Source organism: Rattus rattus, chromosome 18 (assembly GCF_011064425.1).
Source record: "Rattus rattus isolate New Zealand chromosome 18, Rrattus_CSIRO_v1, whole genome shotgun sequence".
Taxonomy (NCBI): domain Eukaryota; kingdom Metazoa; phylum Chordata; class Mammalia; order Rodentia; family Muridae; genus Rattus; species Rattus rattus.
The window spans coordinates 24,067,774-24,090,567 of NC_046171.1; the positions used below are offsets into that span (position 1 = coordinate 24,067,774).

The following is a 22,794-nucleotide window of genomic DNA, read 5'->3' on the forward strand; positions in this document are numbered from 1 at the left end:
GACTAAGCGAAATCCTTGTGTTCAGAAGTGTAAAAAGATGCTTACTAAAGCAAACCTCACTACGGGCCAAGACAGCCCCGACAGCCACCCCGGACACACGGTCTTATTTCCCACTTCACAACTCCACTTTATTTCCTACAGTCTTATAAGCCTCTCCTAGTTTTGCAGAACTGTCCTTCCCGGTGGCTTCGAAGGCTGAGAACTGCCGCTGACCCTAAAATGAAGGCGCTAAATCATTACAAGGAATCGGGGGGACAAAAAAAAACCGTGGTAACTACGGTAACCGTGGCGTGGCAGGAGCTCTGCGCAGGCGCACTGCGTCCTCGCGTGGGCCAGCCTAGGCTTGGAACACCCCGGGCTTGGGCGACTCCCGAATGGGTGGGAGGCCGGCGGCGCGCGCCTGCGCAGTGGCGCGGGTGCTGGTGTGACTGAGCGCACGTAGCGAGAGCTGTGGCCGCTCCGTTCTCGGCGCGCCGGCGCGGTTGGGGACTATAAAAGGCTCGTCTGGCTCCCTCTGCTGCCCAGTCGCACCGCCAGCAGGCTGAGCGCGGCAGGGAGCTACCTAGTGGGGACTACTGGCGACGGGACCGACCCGAGCCGAGCTGTCGCCTTCCTCACGGCCCGCTATCCAGGTGAGGCGCTCTTCCGATCTTGGGGTCCGATGCCAGGTTCCCGCGGACAGCCGGGGTCCCCTCGCTCTGGAGGCGAGGGTCAGCCCTTCCCACAGCCGCCCCCGGGTCTCCCTCGGCCCCGCACCCCCGAAGCCAGGCCGCCTCGCTGCTCGCCCGGCTTCCCTCGCCGTCCCTTCCCACCCCCCCTGTCCTGCCTCTGGCTGGAGCCGCTGCAGCGGCTTGTGCCCCGCCCCAGCACTAGGACCTTCTTGAATGTTCCATCCCGGGCAGCCAGCCTCCCTGATGACTTGTGCAGCGGTACCTCGTCCTCCCCACTAAGCTGAGGGAAGCCGAGGGCGGACGGGCGGGGGTCTGGGCCGCCCCAGCCGCAGATGGTTAGCATGTGGCAATGGAGAAAACTGGCGGCGATTGCAGCCGGGGGCTGAGGCGCTGCATTTCGATCTCTCTCCCTTTTCCTTTTCACTTTTGGAAAGTGGAGCTGTGAAGTGGGATCTACTCAGAAGTTGGGACTGAACTTGTCTGTTGCGCTTCGCGGTGCTGTCTCAGCAAGTAGACATAGCCCGGGGCGCTGAGTTTAGCTGAGAAGTTGCTGTCATTCACACAGTTGGGGAAGCTGGCTTCTTCCTTCCTCTCCATCCCTGTGAATCACTTCAGAACACACGCGCCCGTCTCTGTATTCCTCTCTCCCTCTCCTTTCCTCCGGGTTTCCAATCTTCCCCACCTCCACTGGTTCGGCTCACCCAGACCCCCTTTCCCTTTTCGTCCCTCACGCTCCCCTCCCCTTGCAGGGTCGAAAAGTCAGTCCATTTTAGCCAAACCTTCCCTGGTTGTGTGAGAATTTTAAACTGGGTTTTGTGGTTGGCCCCAGATGGATGCTCAGTGTGGGGAAGTATGATTAAACACGAGGTAGTTTCTCCTAAAGTGTGGGAATTTGGTACAAAGGCAGGTTTTGGACGCTAGCATCTTAAGCTAACCTCCTCAAATGAGGACTCTTGGGGTTTTGCACCGTTGTTGATAGGAAATAGCCTCCTTAGAAAGGAGTGGAGAAGCTTCTGGATCCTCTTTTACGAAATGATTTTTAAAAAACTAAAAGGGACCTGCCAGTTTCGACTTAATTCGAGAGCTATGGCTCTTGGACTTTTCCTTGGAATGCACTCTGGAGGGATGGAATAGCCACTACGTGAGTGGGGGAGGGGGAAGACGTGGCAACGCTGTTCTTTCATCAACTTTTTTTTTTAAGGTTGAAGGGAAAAAACTCATTTCCCTTCTCAGGTTTAGATGTAGCTTATGAATGGAACTAGTCTATTCCTAAAATAATCGCATTAAAAATTACTCCTGCATAACAGGAACATAGAAATTTGAATTTAAAAGATACACAAAAGGATTATTTTGATTATTTCTAGAGAGAAAATAGATTTTAAGCAGTAAGAAGAAGCTGAAAGTGAACAAGCTTGAATATTTTTATCTTGATTTGAAATAGGAGTAGCTATGATTTCTTTTTCTTTGGTCTCTCCTCAGCGACTGATTTTCTTTAACTTTAGACTTTACCCTGATTGTCATTTCAGAATCTTAAATATGAATTGAAGGTTTTACCTTTTCCTTTTGTAGGAAGCATAGATTTTTGTTCCTTTAAAAGGTCACACACAACAGTTTGATTTTGGAATATTGTGCCTAGTATTTTTCTGAGGGCAGATGCCTTTTGGATTTACAGACTAAGAAAAGGACTGCTATTTCTCTTTTAGGTGGATAAAGCTGTTTCCATTGTTAGACTGAAATGAGTTCTATTTTGAAATAAAGCTGACACTTTGATGAAAGGATTGGGCATTTTGTCACTTTGTAACCCAGGTAGGAAAATAGCTGAAAAACAAGTATGACTTGTAATTGTAAAAACTAAATATTGAAAAAAAATGTAAAAACAATTATGGCCAGGTGGTGGTGGTGTATGTCTTTAATCCTGGGACTTGGGAAGCAGAGGCAATTGGATCTCTTGTGAGTTCAAGGCTAGCCTGGTCTACAGAGTGAGTTCAGGGTTGTCAGGGCAACACAGAGAAACTCTTATCTCCAAAACAAACCAACCAACCAACCAAAAAAACAACAAAACAAAAAACGGAGGAGGAGGAGGGGGAGGGAGGAGGAGGGGGGGGAGGAGGAGGGGGAGGAGGAGGAGGAGGAAGAGGAGGAGGAGGGGAGGGGGAGGAGGAAGGGAGGGAGAAGAAGAAGAAAAGAGGAAGAGGGAAGAAGGAAGAAGAAGAAGAAGAAGAAGAAGAAGAAGAAGAAGAAAGAAGAAGAAGAAGAAGAAGAAGAAGAAGAAAGAAGAGCTTTAGTTCTCCTGTGTATCACCACTGTTGCAAGTGAGCTGTAACTTTGTTAAGGAGACACTAATTTTCTGTTTCTGCAGAATGATTTATAGACTGACAAGCAATGTTTTTCATGGAACAGTTAATTTCAAACATTTGCTTTCATGCCAGGGATGTAGTAAGAATGGAGACTTTATAAAGTTTGTGAACCTTAATTTCTGTGGGAGGAATGCTTCGTTTTTAATAAATGATTAACCTGGGTGTAATTATTGTTTTTAGATTAATTTGTGAGATCCAGAATGTTTTTCGGTCTATTTTTGAGGCTATGAAATCAAAGTCTACAGCAAAGGAAGAGCCTAGATCAGAAAATACAAATGCATGTATTTCTATATAACTTACATATCATTTATGCCCCCACTCATGAGCTCTGTTGTAAGAATCCCTAAAAATTTAGGAATACATAGGCTTCTTGAGCAGACTTTCTTGGCTATTTCAGAAAGTTGAAGTGAGCATATATATCAATTTCATTCAAGTATGAGGATGGCCTTAGTAAGCTATTGCTGAGATGTTTCTAACAGAGTAGTTTCTTCGAATTTGTTGAACTACTCTATTGTGAGCCAGTTACAGTATATCAGATTATGTCTTGTCCCTCCTTTCCCCCAACACTGTAACACTCTGAAGGTGAAAAAGCATGAAGAGAAGTAAAAAGAATAGAATAGTTCTTGACGTTAATATTTATTGTCTGTTTTGTGGTGAGATCTTAAATCTTACTACTAAATCACTCTGTGGAATGTATGTATAAATATATGAATATATGAGAAGCCAAATAGGTATTATATATGTGAAATCAGGGTTTATATTTAGTAAAATGTTTTTTTATATAAACTTTATATAATTTGAAGACATTCTGTTGTTACTTTTCCTTTAGCCAAAGAGATATTATGCCCGAATAAAGACCTAGGGAATTAAAAAAGATTCTCACTTAAGGTACCATAGGAATTTTGAAGCAGATTCGATAAATTCCTTTTCTTTGGATGCTCAGTATGGCTGTTAGTATATTTAACTGGGTGTTGGCTAAAAATACAGTACAAAGATTCATGCTTCTTACATAACCATCAACTGAATGAATTCTGCCTTAGATTTCTTCTGCTTCCTGTTTTTTATATAAATGTGTTCATGTTTTGGTGGTTTATAGTTTTCTCAGTAATATTAAATCAGTATGATACCTCTGTTGTCATGTATTTGAGCTGTTTGTTATAAATAGTCTAAAGGGAAGTCTGTAAATCAGTGGCTGTTTCGTTTACTTGGATGGTTGTAGTTAACTTTAACTGGCTTTCTTTTCATATCTATAACTAATTGGTTACTGGGGTGGATTTCTCATTGTAGCCCTGGTTGACCTGGAACTTCCCTCAAACTCAGACCTGTCTGTGCCTGCCTCCTAAATGCTGGGATTAAAGATATAAGCCACCATGCCCCAGCCTTGTATTGGATATTTTTCTATTGTTATAACAAAATACACAAGGCTAGATAATAGGTAAAGAAAAGAGTTTCATTTAGTTCATGAATCTGGAAGTCTGACAAGTAGGACATGAAAGTTATGATGATATCTGCCAACATGATGCGGTTAATTTACTCCATATGAGGTATGAGTAAGTTCTGAATGAAACAACATATTTGGAATCATTCACATGTTTTCTGCAACTGAAGTTCATTTTCTTTTACTCTACTATGTATAATCTTTTAAAAAATTTATTATTTTTATTGTGTGGGTGTTTTCCCTGCATCTTTGTGTGCTGTTCCTGCAGAGGCCAGAAAAGTAAGGTCAGAAGCCTTGATAATGGAGGCTGAGGGTACATGTGGTCTTAAGTTCGTGTGTCTTTTTCTCCTCTTGAGAGCTGGTGTGGGAAAAGAGGAAACTGAAAACTAGAAAGAGCAGAGTTAGACCAGTGTAAGGAAAAGGGGAATTTAAGACAGCTAATCCCAGCACTCCAAAGACAGAGGCAGGGGAGCCCACGTTGAAGGCCAGTCTGGGCTACATAGTGGGAGCATACTTTAAATGACAGGAAACACCCAGCGCACACTCTGTAGGGGGCCTTGGAGAGATGGAAGGTCGGTGAAGTGTACACTGAGGGTGACTTTGTTTATTAAGACGATAGGAAGTGCTTCTGCTCTCTACTAACTTATCTGTCCTCTAATGGAATCGGTTATGGCCAGAGACAAGAGAACACGTAATCATTTGTATTGGGAATGACATGTGAACATGAAATGGCACATAATAGCAATTTTTCTCTCAGGTATGCAGAGTGCATTAAACCTCTCTAGATATTTCCAACATGTGGTTAATAGTTTTCTTTTAGACTAGCAAAAAGAGACTAAAATAAACAGTTGATAACTATAAGTCATAAAGCATTGAGCAGAGGGCTGAAAAGATGCTTAACTGTCGGGAACACTGGCTGCTCGGAGGACCTAGGTTTGGTTCACAGCACCACATAAACTCTCAAAACCATCTGTGGATTCAGGGCCCTCGCCTAACCCCCGAGGACACTCCAGGCACATAGAATAAAGATACACCCATCTTTTAAAGGAGGGGGAAAAGCATTATTAAGACTGTAGGAGAACAATATGTAGTTCCCTGTTGTCCACAGGAGGTGCCTTCAAAGATTCCCAGGAGTATCAGAAACCTTGAGTGATGCACTGTGGTTTTTGATATACATACTGAAGGAAAGCTTAGTTTGTAATTTAGGCACAATAAAAGATTAATACCAATAACTAAATAAAAAATTATAGCAGATCATATAATAAACACTGTGTTTATTATCTCAAAATGTCTTATTAAACATTACAGCTTTTTTCTTACAGGGAAGAACTTTATGGCTCTTTTTTGTGTGTCTGAAATTCCAACATCACTACACTTGTGCTTAGAACATCTTAGTTCCTCCTGACACTCCAGTAACATTAAAAACTTGAGAAAAATACCACTATGTTTACTGTGTGTGTGTGGGGTTGGTGCATCTGTGTCACAATGTGTGCATGTACCATAGCATGTATGTGGGAAGTCACATAAAGAGGATAACTTTGAAGTTTGTAAAATTTTTAACTTTATTTTGTGTGCGTGTTTGCCAATATATTGTCAAACCCTAGAGGACAATTTGGGGGTTTTGGTTGACCTCAAACTCAAGAGATCTACCTGGCTCGGCCTCCCCAGTACTGGGATTAAAGGTGTGTGCTACCACTGCCCAGAAATAGTGAATTTTTTAATATATGCTCACCATAATTACAGAAATGGACTCTATAAACAGCTTGTTGGAAGAAGATGCTTTATAATAAGTGGAAACCAGTAAAGTTTTAATCGCTAATTTGTTGATGCTAATTCTTTTAAAGATTTATTTATTTATTTATTATATGTAAGTATACTGTAGCTGTCTGTCCTCAGACACACCAGAAGAGGGCATCAGATCCCATTACAGATGGTTGTGAGCCACCATGTGGTTGCTGGGAATTGAGCTCAGGACCTCTGGAAGAGCAGTCAGTGCTCTTAACCTCTGAGCCATCTCTCCAGCCCTGATGCTAACCTTTTTATTTTCCTGGTTATAAATTTTATAAGATTCTTCACCACAGTACCTGATTTTATTGTCTGAATAGTTTCTCAAACTTCCAGATCATGAATTGTTCTCTGAATTATTTGCACCCCTTCAAAAGCAAAGTTGGCCCCAAATAATGATAATAACAGTCAGCAATTGTAACACCAACTATTGTAGACTTCTATTGAAATGTAGTGAGAAAGAACTATAGAGTTGGTTTTGTTAAGTTTTTGTTTCCTTTTCTTTTTTTTAAACTTGACACAGAATCTCTTGATCTATAGCCTAGGTTGATCTCAAACTCAGGATCTTCAGGCCATAGGCTCTTGAGTGCTGGCCACGGCACATGACCACGCCCTCTCCTTAATAAATTAGTATAATAAGACAAGGTCCTAATTGTTTTGCTCAAGACTCTGTAGTCAGGTGAACACAAACTCCAGTCTTCTGATTGAGTCCTCTGAGTGCAGGGATTATAAGCATGAATTATGATACCTGGCTCTTTTTTTTTTTTTAAAGATTTTATTAATGTATATGAGTATACTGTAGCTGTCTTCAGATATACCAGAATCCATTACAGATGGTTGTGAGCCACCATGTGGTTGCTGGGAATTGAACTCAGGACCTCTGGAAGAGCAGTTGGTACTCTTAACTGCTGAGCCATCGCTCCAGCTCTTTTCTTATTTGCTGGTATTTTTGTTAGTTCATTTGTTGTTTTGAGATAACTATGTAGCTTTGGCTGGCCCAGAACTCACTCTGTAGACCAAGTTGGCCGCAGACTCTTGGATGATCCTCTTGCCTCTACCTCCTGGGGCTGGGTTTTTCAGGTGGTGATGGCCACCATACTTGCCATCTTTGTTTTATCTGTAGGAGAAACTTTAGAAGAATGTTACTGTTTATATATAGCAGAGTACACAAGCAACATCAAGCATTGTGTGTACAACTGGATAATTTGTTCCTTCTTTCCACAGTCTCTTTCCACTCTCTGCTCCCTCTTAATGTAGAGTCTGCATCTGATTTCTAGTGAGCTTTGAGGTGAGGTGGCCACTTCTCCACCTTCTCGAAGTCCTTGGTTTTCCCCATGTCCCTCACATAGCACAATCTGCTTTTGCCTGATTGTATGTCTGTGTACATATGTGTGGTATCTGAAAAGGCCAGGAGAGGGTGTTCCATCCCCTGGAACTGGAGTTACGGAACACCTTGCTTATCCCCCTTCTTATTAAAGGGGCCACCAAATAAAGTAGGCATTATTAGTGAATCTTATTAATTTAGAATGCTTCTAATATCAAAATAACATTTTCAGGTTCTCTGTCCTGGGAAATGAGAATCTTTTTTTCTACATTAAATGTATGGGGCTGGGGCGATGACTCAGTGTACATAAATATACAATATACATAAAATAAATAAATGCTTCTTTAAAAACAAAGAAATGTATGTTTTGAGAGAGGATGTCTGTCTGAGTACACTGTAGCTATCTTCAGACCCACCAGAAGAGGGCATCAGATCCCATTACAGATGGTTGTGAGCCATCATGTGGTTGCTAGGATTTGAACTCAGGACCTCTGGAAGATCAGTCAGTGCTCTTAACCCCTGAGCCATTTCTCCAGCCCTGTTTTAGTCTCTTGAATACTTGAGTTGTAGCTGTGTGGCACCACACATGGTAAGAGATGTCTACATGTTTCTAAAGTGCTTGAAACAATAAAGTCTGTTACATAGTTTAAAGAAGGCAGTCAGTCTCAGCTAGAGGTGGCAGTCACAGGTAGATCTCTGGGTTTGAAGCCAGTGTTGTCTACATAGTGAGTTCCAGGACAAGCAGGGCTACATAGAAAGACTCTGTCTCTAAAATAAAATGCACAGTCCAAAAATAAAGGACAGTACCATTTAATAGTGATTCTTAACATTTTTTATTAAAATTTGATCATAGTATTAAAAAATTGTCCATCAGAAACGTGATGAAACCTATGAATGAAGTGAAGACAGACGGGGTTTGATGAAGGACCACAGGGAAGATTGGGAGTGGAACTAGATCCTTTAGTCATTGCTTAGTTGTTTTGGAAAACATGTCCTATTTTGATTGAAGAGCATGCCAAGTCCAGTTACGCAGCACACGATAGAGGCCTCCACTAGGAACCAGAGTTTGCGTTGATTGTGAAAACTATCCCAAGATTAAAGGTGAACACAAGGCAGCAGCTAGATGAGATCTGCCAGAGCTTTCTCAAAGGTTTGAGGCAAGTGGGGGAGGGGGGAAGGAGAGACTTAAAAGGGCTCGTGGAGAAATTTTAATGTCAGGCAAAGTTGAAACTAGAATATCAAACATTCTTTCATCTCTGCTGTTAAGATTTGGATGATGTGTCTCCGAGGGAGGAGTTTTCTTAAAATATTGCAACGTTTTTAGAAGAAAAATACGAGGCTGAAAGGGTAGTAAAATTTCTGTCAGATACACTGCTCTAGTAATCCAGTAAACAGCTTGTACAATAATCAAGTCCTTTTCCTTTTGATGTACAGTTTTGCTGTGTTTCTTAGGCTGGCCTGGAACTTAGGTGACCCATGATGGTCTCAGATTTACAGTGTTTTGTTTCAGCCTCCTAAGTGCTGGGGTTACAGGTCTGCACTGCCACACCAGGCTCATAAATTATCTTCAATAAATTTTTCATATTGCTACAGCACTAAGTTTGTCTTGGCGTCTGTGAATCTTCTTGGTTCCTTTTCTGTTTCTCCCCCTTCCTTCCCTCATCTCTTCTCCCAGCTCTTCGAGTCTCTCAGGAATCCTGAGATGGTTTTTTTTTTTTTCTTTTAAGAGATTACATTCAGTATCTGGGAATTCAAAGCCAGCCTGGACTCTGCTCAAAAAAAAACCTAGATAAATAAATAATATAAAGTGAAAGTGATTACATTCACTTTAAATTCTAGTCCATGCTTGGAAACTTTGGAGCAGAAGTCATTTGTGTCTCACTTTTCTTTGATGCTGTATTATCTCTTAGGAAGCTTGACTCTTAACTACTCTGTTGTATTTGCTTTGTGGACTTCGAAGAGGGAAGAGAGATAGATGGAAGTCGGACAGTATAATTAAGAAAAGCATTATGTTGAAACAAGTGATTAATAAAGCTGTCTCCCTCTTAGCATGCCGCTTAGGCTGTGCAGTGACTGTAGCTAATTGAGACATAGGATTAGAACACATTAGGAACCATTCAGTAGAGTGAGTTTATTTTCCCAAAAGAAAAACTGAAGAGTAAAGCCCATCTTAAAGAGAGAGTTCTGTTTTTGTGATTTCAATGTTTGTCTATATCCAGTGGCTCTTAAAGCATTGTCATCAGATGAGCACCGGGAAATGTGTACAAATGATCTGTTTACTCCAGACCTTAGATGGCTCTGATGAGCAGAGTTTGAGAACTTAGCTCTATGGCAGTAATGAGCTTTGCTTGCTGCCTGTTCGGCGTGATGCTGTGTAGGCCGATTCTATATTGCACACGGTAGAATCCAATTTAAAGTAGCTTGAAAAAAAGAATTATCTAAGAGGCCTCCTCAGATGTACTGGGAAATTCCTGGTGTGTGTGACCGATTCAGTGCACAGGTTGTAAAGAGTAAGAGACCTTGTGATTAGAAATACTTCTAAATACTCAGGTCTTCAGGTTGGTGGCAAGCACCTTTGCCTACTGAACTATTTCAGTGGCCCCGTACAACCTAACCATCTGGATTGTGATAAGTTCTGTTCTCCCCCCGTCCCCACCCCTCCTGTTGGTGTATATGTAGACTGTAGGTTAGAAGATAACCGCAGGTGGCAGTTCTTACCTTCCACCCTGCTTGTAACCCGACCTCTGTTTTTTTGCTGTTGTATATACAGGCTAGCTAGCCTACTAGTTCCCAGCTTCCTGGGATTTTCCTGTCGTTGTCTCCTATAGGAAAGTGGATAATAGGTACCAATTCTAGGGACAAACTCAGGACAAACCATGTTGTCCACCGAGTTGCCTCCTTAGCCTTGATTTCTGATACAAAAAAAAATGTGTGCGTATGTGTCCCGTGTGTGTCCCGTGTGTGTCCCTGTGTGTGTCCGTGCAGGTGCCTGCAGAGGCCAGAGGAGGTAGATTCTCAGGAGCTGGAGTTACAGGTGGTTATGAGCTTCCTAGTGTGGGTGCTGGGAACTAAATTCAGATCCCCTATAAGAGCAGTACATATCTAAACTCCTGAGCCATCACGCCATCACACCATCATGCCATCACTCTAGCCCCTTCTTAGTTTTGAGATAAGATCTCACTATGAAGATCAGGATGGTCTTGAACTCACAGATATCTGGCTGCCTCTGTTTCCTGAGTTCTGGGATTTTAAGGGTGTGAGCCATCACACCTAGTTCATTTTTTTGTTTGTTTAATGTATTTGCTGGGTGGATGGGGTTGTGTCCTGATGTGTGTGTGGAGTCAGCTCTAGCCTTCGACAGTGTGGAGTCTGATGCTGAACTCGCTCATTGTTGGTAAGTGCCTTTACCCACTGAGCCACCTGTTTTCTTATTTTTAAGTTTATAAATTCCCAGCTTTCAGAGCCCTTATAACTTGTTTTGTTACACTGGTCTGGTTATGGCTATCAGATCTTTGTAAAATTTATTTTGAAGAAGCAGACATATTCCTATTACTAGTGCTTTGAGGCTTTATTGTTATTAAAGTATAGTTTTCAGGGCTGGGGCGAAAGCTCAGAAGTTAAGAGCACTGCTGTTCTTGCAGAGGCACTGGGGTTTTGAGTTCCAGCTATAAATTCTAGTTTCAGGTATCTGATGCCTTCTTCTGGCCTCTGCATGCAGGGAGCAGAGGTGGTACACAGACAAACAGACAAAGAATTCATATACATAAAATAAAAATGAGGGTAGGTGGGCTAGAGAGGTGACTTAGCAGTTTAGCCAACTTATTGCTCTCGTGTGTGCATATGTGTCCCTGTGTGTGTCCCCATGTGTGTAGGGGACTTTGGTTTGATTCCCAGCATCCATATTGTAGATCCAGAACCAGCTGTAAATCCACTCTTAGGGATTCTAGCCTCTTCTGGCCTCTGAGGGTACCAGGGATGCGCGCGCGTGTGTGTGTGTGTGTGTGTGTGTGTACACATGTATATGTATATATGCATATATATATATATGAAGGCAAAACATACATATTATAAATTTAAAACATAGTTATTTCTGTAAGCTAATGATTCTTGGTTTATTGTGATGTTAAAGACAGTGGTAGGTAACAAAGAATCTTTTTATTTTTTTTTATTTTCCGAGCCAAGGACTGAACCCAAGGCCTTGCACTTGCTAGGCAAGTGCTCTACTACTGAGCTAAATCCCCAACACGAAGAATCTTTAATAACAATATATTTTAGTAATAAAAATGGTCTTATCTAGCAGATCTAAACTTTATCATAAAAGTTAAAAATTTACATAATACTTGTGACTAGCCTTCTATTAATATATTGAAAACTTGTATAATTTTTTTTCTGGAAATAGCATTTACTAACTAATAAAATTATGGCAAGAATCTGATTAAACACTGAGAGAATATTCTAGACTCGTCAGACAGCCTGGTGTTTTGAAAAAGATTTGTCCTTTGGCAGGAGCCCAATAGAGGAAGTGCCTGCGTCTGCTACATTCTAGAAGCTTTCTCTAGACCACTGTAAGGCAGCCAAAAAACTGTTTCACTACCGTGTCCTTCTGGAAGAATCTGGAAATTTGTAGCTAACTTGTAGGGGGAGATATAGGAGTTCTTCCAAAATGCCATTTTTTTATGGTGATCTTTTTCATTGAGATTCAATTTAAGAGAGAAGATGAAGGTCCTTTTCAGCTTTTGTGGATTTCAGTTTGCCTCTGTTGAAGCCTATTGGTTTAGACAGAGCCTCACGAGAAAGATCAGAAAAGTGTCTACAATAACGGGCTGGCAATCACCTAACCGATAGGAACCTGCTTCTGAAGCACGCCATGCTTGAGTAGTAACTTACTCTGCGGTAAAGCAATGAGAAAGCCCATGTTTTTGGTAGGGGAGGAGGAGAGTATAAGGGTAGTTAGTTGATAAAGCAAGATGGAGCCTTTCAGTGGTTACCCAGTACCCTCATTCATCATGAATAGTCCTCACTGGAAAAGACTGTACCAGGGACAGGGGAAAAAGAAGGTAGGGGTGGTGAGAGGCTGTGGTTAACAGACTGTAAGGACCAGAGTTCAGTCTCCCAGAATGCAGGTTGTTATACCAAGTGGGTATGACAGTCTGCCTGCATTCCTCACCTTAGATAGCAAAAACCTGATCCCAGAGAGAGCGGGCTGGCTACAGGGGCTACTCGGCATATGAGTGAGTTCTGGGTTTGGCTGAGAGAACCTGCTTCTCAATAATTTAGACAAGTGACTGGCAAGATTCAGACACGACCTCACATACAAGAACAGAAAAAGGGAAAAATTATCAAGGAGAGTTTTGTTACCAGGTTGAGCATGGGGGGAAGTCACAGTGGTGTACAAGGCTTGGAGGGCTTTCTTTCTTTCTTTCTTTCTTTCTTTCTTTCTTTCTTTCTTTCTTTCTTTCTTTCTTTCAACATAGAACACAGAAGAGAAAAAGTACAACAAAAACAAAACAAAACAAAATAATAGCAAAGCCTTCCTCCTCTCAAGCTAGCCCTCAAACCTATATTGTTAGGAGAGATTACTAGTTTAAATGTACAGGGCTATTCATTCTTTTGGTATTGACCACACCTTAAGTAATAGCATTGCTGTTGGGGTACAGCTAACTGGATACAGTATTGGATTATCATGCTCTGGGGTTCCATCTCCAGCACCAGCTAAACAGGGCGTAGGGACACAAACCTAAAATCCCAGCTATCAGTAGGATCAGAAGTTCAAGGTGAGTCTTAGCTCTAGAAAGTCAAAGGCCAGCCTGGATACAGGTGATCCTGTCTCAAACAAAATAGTATAGTTCCATTCATGTTTAATTAACACACCAAGACAGTCCCATCTCTCATCATGATTCAGTGCTCTCACAGAGATATGAAATAATCAGTCACCTCCGCTTTTATCATCTCTACAACTTCGAATTTTAAAGTTAGAACCATACTTGGGAAAGATGGGTTAAGTTAGAAATTTTAAGGATTAAAGAGCTCCGATTTTTTCTTTTACACCATTTCTAACATCTTTAAAGTGTATTGGTGATCTCTAAAGTATATTCTTGTGGGGCATTCATGTTTTAGAGCTAGACAAAAGGGAAAACATTTTCATACTAAATAAAATGCCACTTCTGAGACTTGAGAGACGACTTAGCTGTTAACACTTGCTGCTCTTCCAGAGGACCTGAATTCTAGTCTCAGCACCATATGTAGTGGCTGTCAACTGCCTATAATTCCAGCTCTGGCCTCTGCCGACACCCACACTCATGTGCTCATCACTGCACACACGTACACAATTAAGACTAAAAAGAAATCCTTTTCAAAAACCGTAACTGCTCAGTTGCTCTGCTTGCGATAGCAGGGAAACAAATGGGTTGGTTTCTCTATAGCATGGAGCATCTAAATTTATTAAAGTCATAAATTAGTCATTACATTGATTTTAAAAGTTAACATCAATTCTAGAGGCAGCCTGGAGACTAATTGCTGCTATTCTTGTAGGTGTGTGAACCTGTGAGTTGCTCCAAGATGATCTGGGGTGTATTAATGATGGGGATTCTACTTCCTCAGTGTTCAGCCCATCCAGGCTTTTTTACTTCAATTGGTAAGTCTTAGCCATTTGTAACCTACTAGGTTTTACATTTTAAATTTTGCATGCTTTTGTATTTTTAAATTGGTAAAAACAAATGCACTGTATTCCTGAAGATTAACCTCGGTTTATCCCTTGCCTATTTAAGAGGGCCATTTGAAAAATTCCTTTATGTCTGTCTGCCTTTCTTCATTCTTTAAAAAGAAATAGTTTACTGAGTATCTCCATGAGTGCAGTGTGGACAGTAGTTATATAGTAAGTACTACCTGCCTTGGATTTCTTTAAATTAATTTTTTCTGATTACAAAGGAGATATGTATTATGCTTAGAAATTGGAAAAATTTAGAAAGGCATACCAAAAAGTTAGTGCTAGTTGGGCATGACAGCACCCAACTATGTATGACTTTAATCCCAGCACTGGAGGCAAAGGTAACCAGAGCTCTATGAATTTGAGGTCAAGCTTGGTCTATATACTAAGGTCCAGGCCAGCCAAGTCTGTATAATGAGACACTCTTACAAAAAAACAAAATAAAGAAGAAACTTAGTGATTAATCTCTACACATAATTAATGCATATACATACCATTTTAATGCATGGATTACTTTCTAATATTTTACTTCACTGTAAATGTGTTATCTTTCTCACACCGTAATTTTAAAAAGTATCATAAAGATAGTGTGCTGAAGCTGGGCAGTGCTGGTGTACTCTCTTGGTCCCAGAACTTAGGGCAGGGGAGGTAGATCTTTGTGAGTTCAAAGACAGCTTGGTCTCTGTTTATTAATTTAGTTTACAAATGAAAAACACCATTTTCAACATAGTCCAAGTTTACAAAATTTATTAGTTCTAAAACCTAGAACCACTACTCATTGGAATTTTATTTTGGTTTATCTCGTGGGAAAAAAAGGAAGAAAAATGATCCTTCACAACATACCTGTTCCATTCTGATTAAATCCTCCTAGAGGATAAAACCTTCCTAATGAATTCTAAAAGATTTATATTGATGAATATTTAATGACCTTTCTATTCCCATGTAGGTCAGATGACTGACTTGATCCATAATGAAAAAGACCTGGTGACGTCACTAAAAGATTACATTAAAGCAGAAGAGGACAAGTTAGAGCAAATCAAAAAGTAAGTGTGTTTTTCTTCCTGCCGTTCCGGCTCCATCTGGATGTTTCCTCTCCTGCACTGAAGCATGGAGTGGAAATGTAAGCGGGAGAAAGACTAAAGCACTAAGTATGGGAAACAAGGATCAGTCCTGGGTCAGAGGTGGTGTGTGTCAGCTTGTATATTAGGATATGCACATGTTTATATTTGCAGATGCATATGGCATAGAGGCCAAAGGCTAACGTCTGATGCCTTCCTCTATTATTCTCTTATTTTTTGAGGCAGGATCTCTACCATATTTGGCAAGGCTAATTAGCCACCAAGTTTCAGGAATCTTCCTATTTCTACCTCCAAGCTCTAGAATTAGACAAATATGACTATTGTTGGGGATGTTTGGGATCTGAACTCAATGGCAGTCCTTGTATGATAAACACTTTACCACATGACCAGCTCCCTAGTCCCTAGTTAGCTTTTTATTACTGTGACAAAGTAACTTAACAAAACTTGGGAGAAAACAATTACTTTATCTCACAGGTCAGATGTTCTAGTTTCATTTCATTCTAACTGAGCAGCTCAATGGCAGCTGGGGAGCAGAGGTAGAGAATGGAGGGGTTAGGAGGCTTCCTCCTTCCCGAGCCTGTGTAGGTGCTGCCCACATTCAGGCTAGGTCCTCTGTGTAAACAACTCACAGACACACCCAAAGCCGTCCTTTAAGGGCTACTTTGTAATCTAATGATGTTGGCAGTCCAGGTTACTCATCACGGTGTGGATGGATGGGGGCGGGGGATGTAGAAGCCCTACATCTAATATCTTTCATAATCTAATGATCACCTCTCCAGTATGCCGCCTGCTAGAGCAGTTTTCCAGTTCCTCTTGGGATTCCACTGTAGACTTACAGTGACAAGTACAATCAGTGATATCTAATATAAAAGCCATGTGTTTTCTCTTGAATGTTAATTTTAGTGACTAAGGTTTGTATGTAATCCTGACCTGAGAATTTGTACTCTGTGAAGTGAATGCCTTAGTGTTAATGTATTAGGTTTTGAGACAGTCTTACTGGGTAGCCTTGGATGGCCAGAAATACACTGAGATTGGCCTGCTCTACCTGTTGCATGCTGGGATTAAAGGTGTGTACTACCCTGCTGAGTCCTGCATGGCCATGGATAAGGAACTGTGTAACACAGTTCCCATCTCTGGAGCAGAGCCAGCAGGGCATGGGCCTCCACTGGTGTTGTCAGTTCCTAGGCATGAGGCTTGTTTGTGTAATAATGTGCATATTGCTTTGGGGAATGCTCTCCCTGCCAAGGTTAATGACTCCATGAAAATTGGAAACAGTGGAGTCTGGGAGGTGAGGATGTGTCCAGTATTCCTGAACAAAAATGGTAAATGCTGAGAACTTCTGGCAGCCCTTAAGGATGTGGGAAAGAACTCTGAAAGTGTGAGTTCAAAAAAAAAAATTAGGATTTCTTAACTATACAAAAAAATATAAGGATGCAATATGAGTTGTATGAAGGGTTTCACAGACCTAAAAGAACAGAGGCAGCTGCCTATGAGCCAGCTTGTCAGAAAGATACTAAGGAAGGAGATAAAGAGAGGGAATGGTGATCTCAAGAGTGAGATCCCACCCAGCTAACTTATTGTCTGTGCTTACAAAAGCAGGCAGATTCCTGAGTTCAAGGTCAGCCTGGGACAGAGCAAATTTAGGTCCAGGCATGGTGGGAATGCTAATCTCAGTCTGAATCCCATCCAGCTAAATTTATTGTTTGTGCTTGCAAAGGCAGGCAGATCTCTGGATTCATTTGCAGTGTTAAAAAAAAGTTCTTCTGTCTTTTCCTAAGAATCGAGGGACTAGTGTCATAAAATATTGATAATCATGGGATAATCAAAAGGGAACCTGGAGTAAATGCCTGAATTGATCTGTAAATAAAAGACTGGTCTGCAAGGGAGAGCTACCCAGAAGAGAACTGCTTGGAGAGTGAGCACAGCTCTTTTAGAATTTTTCTATCAGGATTTCTGACTTTTGTCAGAAAACTCAAGAATTACTTAGAGACCTAACACAGCTCTTTTAGAATTTTTCTAGACGCTTTTCTGACTTTGGTTGGAAAACACATGAGCTCTCCAGAGAGCTTTTAGCATTTTTTTCTAGCATGAGAGAGCTGTCTCAAGCAGAAAGCTATCCCGAGCAGATTGCAGAGCCAACAGCTGTCTACAGAACTGTCTGGAGAGCCATCTTGAACAGAATGAAAGCTGTCAGCTTGCACCCATGACTGACTGCAGGTTGTTCTTTTGCTGCTCCCAAATACCCCTTCCTCAGAAACCCATCTCCAAGAGGAGACTGGTCCTGGGCATTAACCCGCATGGCTCTTGTCTCTGTTTTAAAATTCTTATTCTACATAGGGTGTAAAGATTTGCTGTAAATTAGCACATAGTTACACACATGTGATTCCAGCAGTAAGAGTAGAGGCAGGAGGATCACAAGTTGAAGGCCAATCTAGACTGCATAATACAGTAAGACCTTGTCTCAAAAAGCAACAACAAGAAGAATTAGTGTGACTGTGAGTTAGGCCGGGATTAGTGTGACTGTGAGTTAGGCTGGGATTAGTGTGACTGTGAGTTAGGCTGGGATTAGTGTGACTGTGAGTTAGGCTGGGCAGTGTGGGATTAGTGTGACTGTGAGTTAGGCTGGGATTAGTGTGACTGTGAGTTAGGCTGGGATTAGTGTGACTGTGAGTTAGGCTGGGATTAGTGTGACTGTGAGTTAGGCTGGAATTAGTGTGACTGTGAGTTAGGCTGGGCTCAGTGTGACTGTGAGTTAGGCCGGGCTCAGTGGCCTGCATCAGTGCTTGTTGCCACTCGAGGAGGTGAAGCAGGGAGATTCTTGAACCAGAAATTCACGGCTATCTTAAATGGTAACATGGTGGGACCCCGTTCTTAAAAGAAAGAAATGTGTAAGGTGTTAGAGAGATGGCTCAGCAATTAAGAGCAGAGCTTTCAGAAGACCCAGGTTCAATTCCTAGCACCCACATGGTGGCTCACAACTGTCTGTAACTGGAGTTCCAGGGGATCGACACCTCTTCTGGCCTCTCTGGGCACCAGGCATGCATGTGGTCAGCACTCATTGATGCAGGCAAAACACCATCTACCATGCAGAACATACAATAAGGAAAAACACAAACTTTTAGAGAATGAGTTGCTTTAAATACACACTTTGCAGAATTTAGGCAGGGCCAGTTCATTTTTATTTTACTATAATAGTGATTTTAGTTTCTTAGGGCTTATGGGGAAATCAAAATTTTGAGTGAGTAAATTTTAGCATTTCTAAGATGAGATTCCATTTGGGAGAAGCAGTCTAAAACAAGAGAGAAATTGTATTTTGATTCATTAAATTAGGTATTTTTTTTCTGTATGATGTTGTGTTTTAGAGTCTGTATTTTTACTTTAAAAAGAAATGGTAGAGAATAGTTTAAGTGAAAAGCTTGTAATTAGTCTCATTTCCCAAATGCTTTACTTGATTGATTTTTTTTTTCCCCCTTGGTACACTCTTTTTTGTGGGGTGAGGAGAGACTCACTGTGTAGATCAGGCTAGCCTTGAATTTACAGAGACCTACTTTTCTTTGCTCCTCAGTGCTGGAATTAAAAGCAAGTGCCACATTTGGGTGGGTGGGGAAGTGGGGAGGAGTTGGGGGAAAGGAAACCATAATCAGAATATATTGTCTGAAAAAAAAAGTCTATTTTCAGAAACAGAAAGAGCATGTGCAGCCATAAACGTGCACTACTTTTATGTCTGACCTCTGTAGATGGGCAGAGAAGTTAGACCGGCTAACGAGTACAGCAACAAAAGATCCAGAAGGGTTTGTCGGACACCCTGTAAATGCATTCAAGTTAATGAAACGTCTGAACACCGAGTGGAGTGAGTTGGAGAATCTGATCCTCAAGGATATGTCAGATGGTGAGTTTAAAGGGGCGTTAGAACTAAAGCCTAACTCAGTTCCTCGTGCACCAAGAGCTTATGATGGAATTGAAGAATTGCATGTGTGTTTGCTCTGACTAGAGATAAATGAAGTCTGGATCATTTGATCTAAAAAAAATGGTAACTTCTAATATTTGTGACAACATGGGTAATCTTACCTTTTGATCTTTGGAAATGATTAGATTATTTGACATATAACGTCATTTCTTTTTTTTTTTTTTTTTTTCTTTTTTTCGGAGCTGGGGACCGAATCCAGGGCCTTGCACTTGCTAGGCAAGCGCTCTACCACTGAGCTAAATCCCCAACCCCTATAACGTCATTTCTAAGGGCAAAATCATTAGGAGTTGTGTTACAAAGAGGAGTGTTAGCTGTGTGCCACCCAGGATTGTGTGTTTAGGGTTATCTTTCTTCATGTAGGCAGTCATTTAAAACATTGACGCTACAGACATCAATTCTCAAGTCTTTGTACATGAAATAATGAAGCTGTTGGTGTTCTAGATGACAACCAACACAGAACACTAAGCCTGAAGCTTAAGGAGGTAAAGGGGTTATGTGCTGTACAGCAGAAGCACAAGTATTGGTTGAATGATTGCTGACTGATACAAAAAAGGGAAAAAGGTGCAAGTTAAACATCTGTGTCAGTAAAATACTCCGTAGAGCGCTTACCAGTGTTGGTGAGTAGTAAGTCGGCCATAGTCTCTTTATCCACAGTACTCACAGCCGCAGCTCCAAAATGTGAAGTGGAAAACTTGAAAAATAGTAAGATTTAAGTTTTGTGGCTGTCTGGTGGTGAGATGAACTCTCCAGTTGCCCTGCTGGCATTTGAGGCCCCCTTTCTTGCAGCATGTCTCTGCCCTTAGTCCTTAGTCTTCTGTTTAAGTAGCCTTTGGAGCACACATGGTCCACAAGTGCAAGCTTTAAGATGCTGCAATTTGGATGTCAGAGAAAAGCAACAGTGTTCCTGTAAGTGAGAGTTTTTGACTTAGAAATGAAGGGGAAAATGTGTAGAAGTTGTAAGATTCTTGGTAAGAATAAGTCTCAAGTTCATTAAAATGTGAAGGAAAAAGAAATTGTTCAGTTTTCCTTTTGTACCTCAGACTGTGAAAGCTGTGCCCACACTGCATGAAGAGCACCTTGGTTAGCTAGAAAAGACACTGAGCATTTGCATGTGTGTAGAAGGAGAACAATCTATAAAGTTTGCTCTCTTCCAACTACTAAAGGTTTTACATGCATCTCCTATGGGTAAGGAGGAAACACTACTAGCAGATGCTTGTGGGTACTAATTTACCATAAGCTGGTTTTCCCGTGTATTAACACCCTGAGAACAGTTATAAGGAAATACATCTTTTGGCTGCCTCTGCCCTCTGCCCTCTGCCCTCTGCCCTCTGCCCTCTGCCCTCTGCCCTCTGCCCTCTGCTCTCTGCCCTCTGCCCTCTGCCTTATTCCCTCTGCCCTCTGCCCTCTGGCCTCTGGCCTCTGGCCTCTGGCCTCTGCCTCTGCCTCTGCCTCTGCCTCTGCCTCTCTGCAGTTCTTTTATAATGTGACCCTTGAGACTTTGGCATTTTTTTCTGTGTGGTAGTCATCCCATAATTACCTATCTATCTATCTATCTATCTATCTATCTATCTATCTATCTATCTATCTATGCATTTTATATATATACATAATATTATGTGTAAATATAAAACCACATATACATTTTTCTCTTTTTCCTTAAGATAACTTGAGCAGCATATTTGGTCTTGGTTTTGTTTTGGTTCATAAGAAACACAGGAGCCAGGTAGAGTGGCTCATGCCTTTAGTCCCAGCACTCAAGGGGCAGAGCAGGCAGAGCTCTGAGGTTGAGGCCAGCCTGGTCTAGTGAGACCTTGTCTTGGAAAAAAATTAAAAGAAAAAAGGAACAGAAACTACTGTGGTCTTCTGTAAAACTTGCTTGCAGGATTTCTTGTGGGAATTGTTAGAGTCAGCTTAAAGTAGTCAGCATTGTTAGGAGAGCCCGTGTCCTTTCAGCTAGTGTTCACTTGTACATGCCTAGTAATTTAACCAATGCCTGATACTTACTGGTCAAAGTGCATGCAGTTGACAATAAGTTAACCAGCGTACTTACAGCGGTGACATTGGTGTTACTAAATTGTAAACCACATTTTGATAGTTTTTTAAAGGAGTGTTCTTAATCCATTCTCCTTAGGGACTATGTAGTTCTTAAGTACTTTGTTAGTTTGATTTTACTGTACTGTATAAGTCCTGTAGTGTTTGTGTCTGTCAGGGAAAGAAGGGTCCTGAGGATGGAACCCATGGCGTTGTGCGTTTAGAGAGGTACCCTGCCACTGATCTGTACCAACCAGCTTGTATTTCTGTTTCTCCATCACTGTGTAGCACTGGCTGGCTGGAACTCACGACTCGGCCTGCCTCTGCCTCCACATGCTGCTGGGGCTGAGGGCATGTGGCAGCGTGCCTGGCTTCCTGGGGCAGTTGAGACAGCCTTGTGTATTCCAGATTGCCTGACACACTTGTCCACCTCTTGTCTTTGTATTTCTTGCGTCAGAGGCATGTATTATCATCCTGGCCTCTGGGTGTTCTTTTTCTCTTTTTTGATTGTTTTTTCCTGGATATCTTGTATATAAACAGTTACTGTTAGTAGTTACTATTGGAAGTTAGATCTTTTCTAAGATGATGTAGTTTTTGCAGTGACCTCACAGTGCTCACATTTAGTGGGACTAGGGTTGAAGCTAATGTCTGCTCCATCTCAGTGTGGCTTTGTGAATGTAGAAATTTCCTGGTAAGGTGGAAAACTGATGAGATATTTTTTATACTCAATGTTTTCGATCTCAAGGCTTCATCTCTAACCTGACCATTCAAAGGCAGTACTTCCCTAACGACGAAGACCAGGTTGGGGCCGCAAAAGCTCTGTTTCGTCTACAAGACACCTACAACCTGGACACGAATACCATCTCGAAGGGCAATCTTCCAGGTAAGAGGACTCTTCTGTCTGTGCTTGCCTTCGTCCCTGAGCTACTCTTCAGCCCACTAGGAAATGTAAGTTTTTTCTTTAATTAATTTATTTATTCACTTTACATCCCAATATCAGCCCCCGCCCTCCTCAGTCTTCCCCTCACACAGCTCCTTCTCTGAGAAGGGGGCGGCCCCCCTGGCCATCACCCCACCCCACATACAGGAATATAATTTTATAGCAGGATCCCCTGTCATCCAGGCTGGCCTCAAACTCAAGTTCATGGTAATCCTCCTGCTTTAACCTCCTGAGTGCTGGGACTACAGGCATATACTATTATACCTGGCTTTTGATCTTAATTTTTTTTTAAAGATTTATTTACTTAATATATATAAGTACACTATAGCTGTCTTCAGACACACCAGAAGAGGGCATCAGACCCCATTACAGATGGTTGTGAGCCACCATGTGGTTGTTGGGATTTGAACTCAGGACCTCTGGAAGAGGAGTCAGTGCTCTTAACCACTGAGCCGTCTCTCCAGCCTTGATCTTAAATTTTTTAAACTGTAGCTTT

The 22,794-nt window shown here is 41.7% G+C and overlaps 1 protein-coding gene and 2 non-coding genes across 5 annotated transcripts in view; all 3 read left to right on the top strand.

Annotated features, from left to right (window-relative positions):
- Nucleotides 1-424: 424 nt before the first annotated feature.
- Nucleotides 425-22,794, top strand: part of P4ha1 (prolyl 4-hydroxylase subunit alpha 1) — a 1,160,453-nt gene continuing 1,138,083 nt past the window's right edge. The window contains exons 1-6 of one of the 3 annotated variants that reach the window (XM_032888354.1): nucleotides 514-632; nucleotides 2,375-2,477; nucleotides 14,107-14,209; nucleotides 15,228-15,324; nucleotides 19,098-19,249; nucleotides 22,104-22,241. In XM_032888354.1, coding sequence (XP_032744245.1) covers nucleotides 14,134-14,209; nucleotides 15,228-15,324; nucleotides 19,098-19,249; nucleotides 22,104-22,241 — 463 coding nt within the window. In that variant the 5' untranslated portion in view covers nucleotides 514-632; nucleotides 2,375-2,477; nucleotides 14,107-14,133. Of the gene's footprint in view, nucleotides 633-2,374; nucleotides 2,478-14,106; nucleotides 14,210-15,227; nucleotides 15,325-19,097; nucleotides 19,250-22,103; nucleotides 22,242-22,794 lie in introns of all 3 variants that reach the window. The other 2 variants (XM_032888353.1, XM_032888355.1) reach the window with 2 other exon arrangements.
- Nucleotides 17,274-17,336, top strand: LOC116887767. The gene has a single exon (XR_004386265.1). It is a non-coding gene; the product is annotated as a U7 small nuclear RNA (small nuclear RNA).
- Nucleotides 17,350-17,410, top strand: LOC116887771. The gene has a single exon (XR_004386268.1). It is a non-coding gene; the product is annotated as a U7 small nuclear RNA (small nuclear RNA).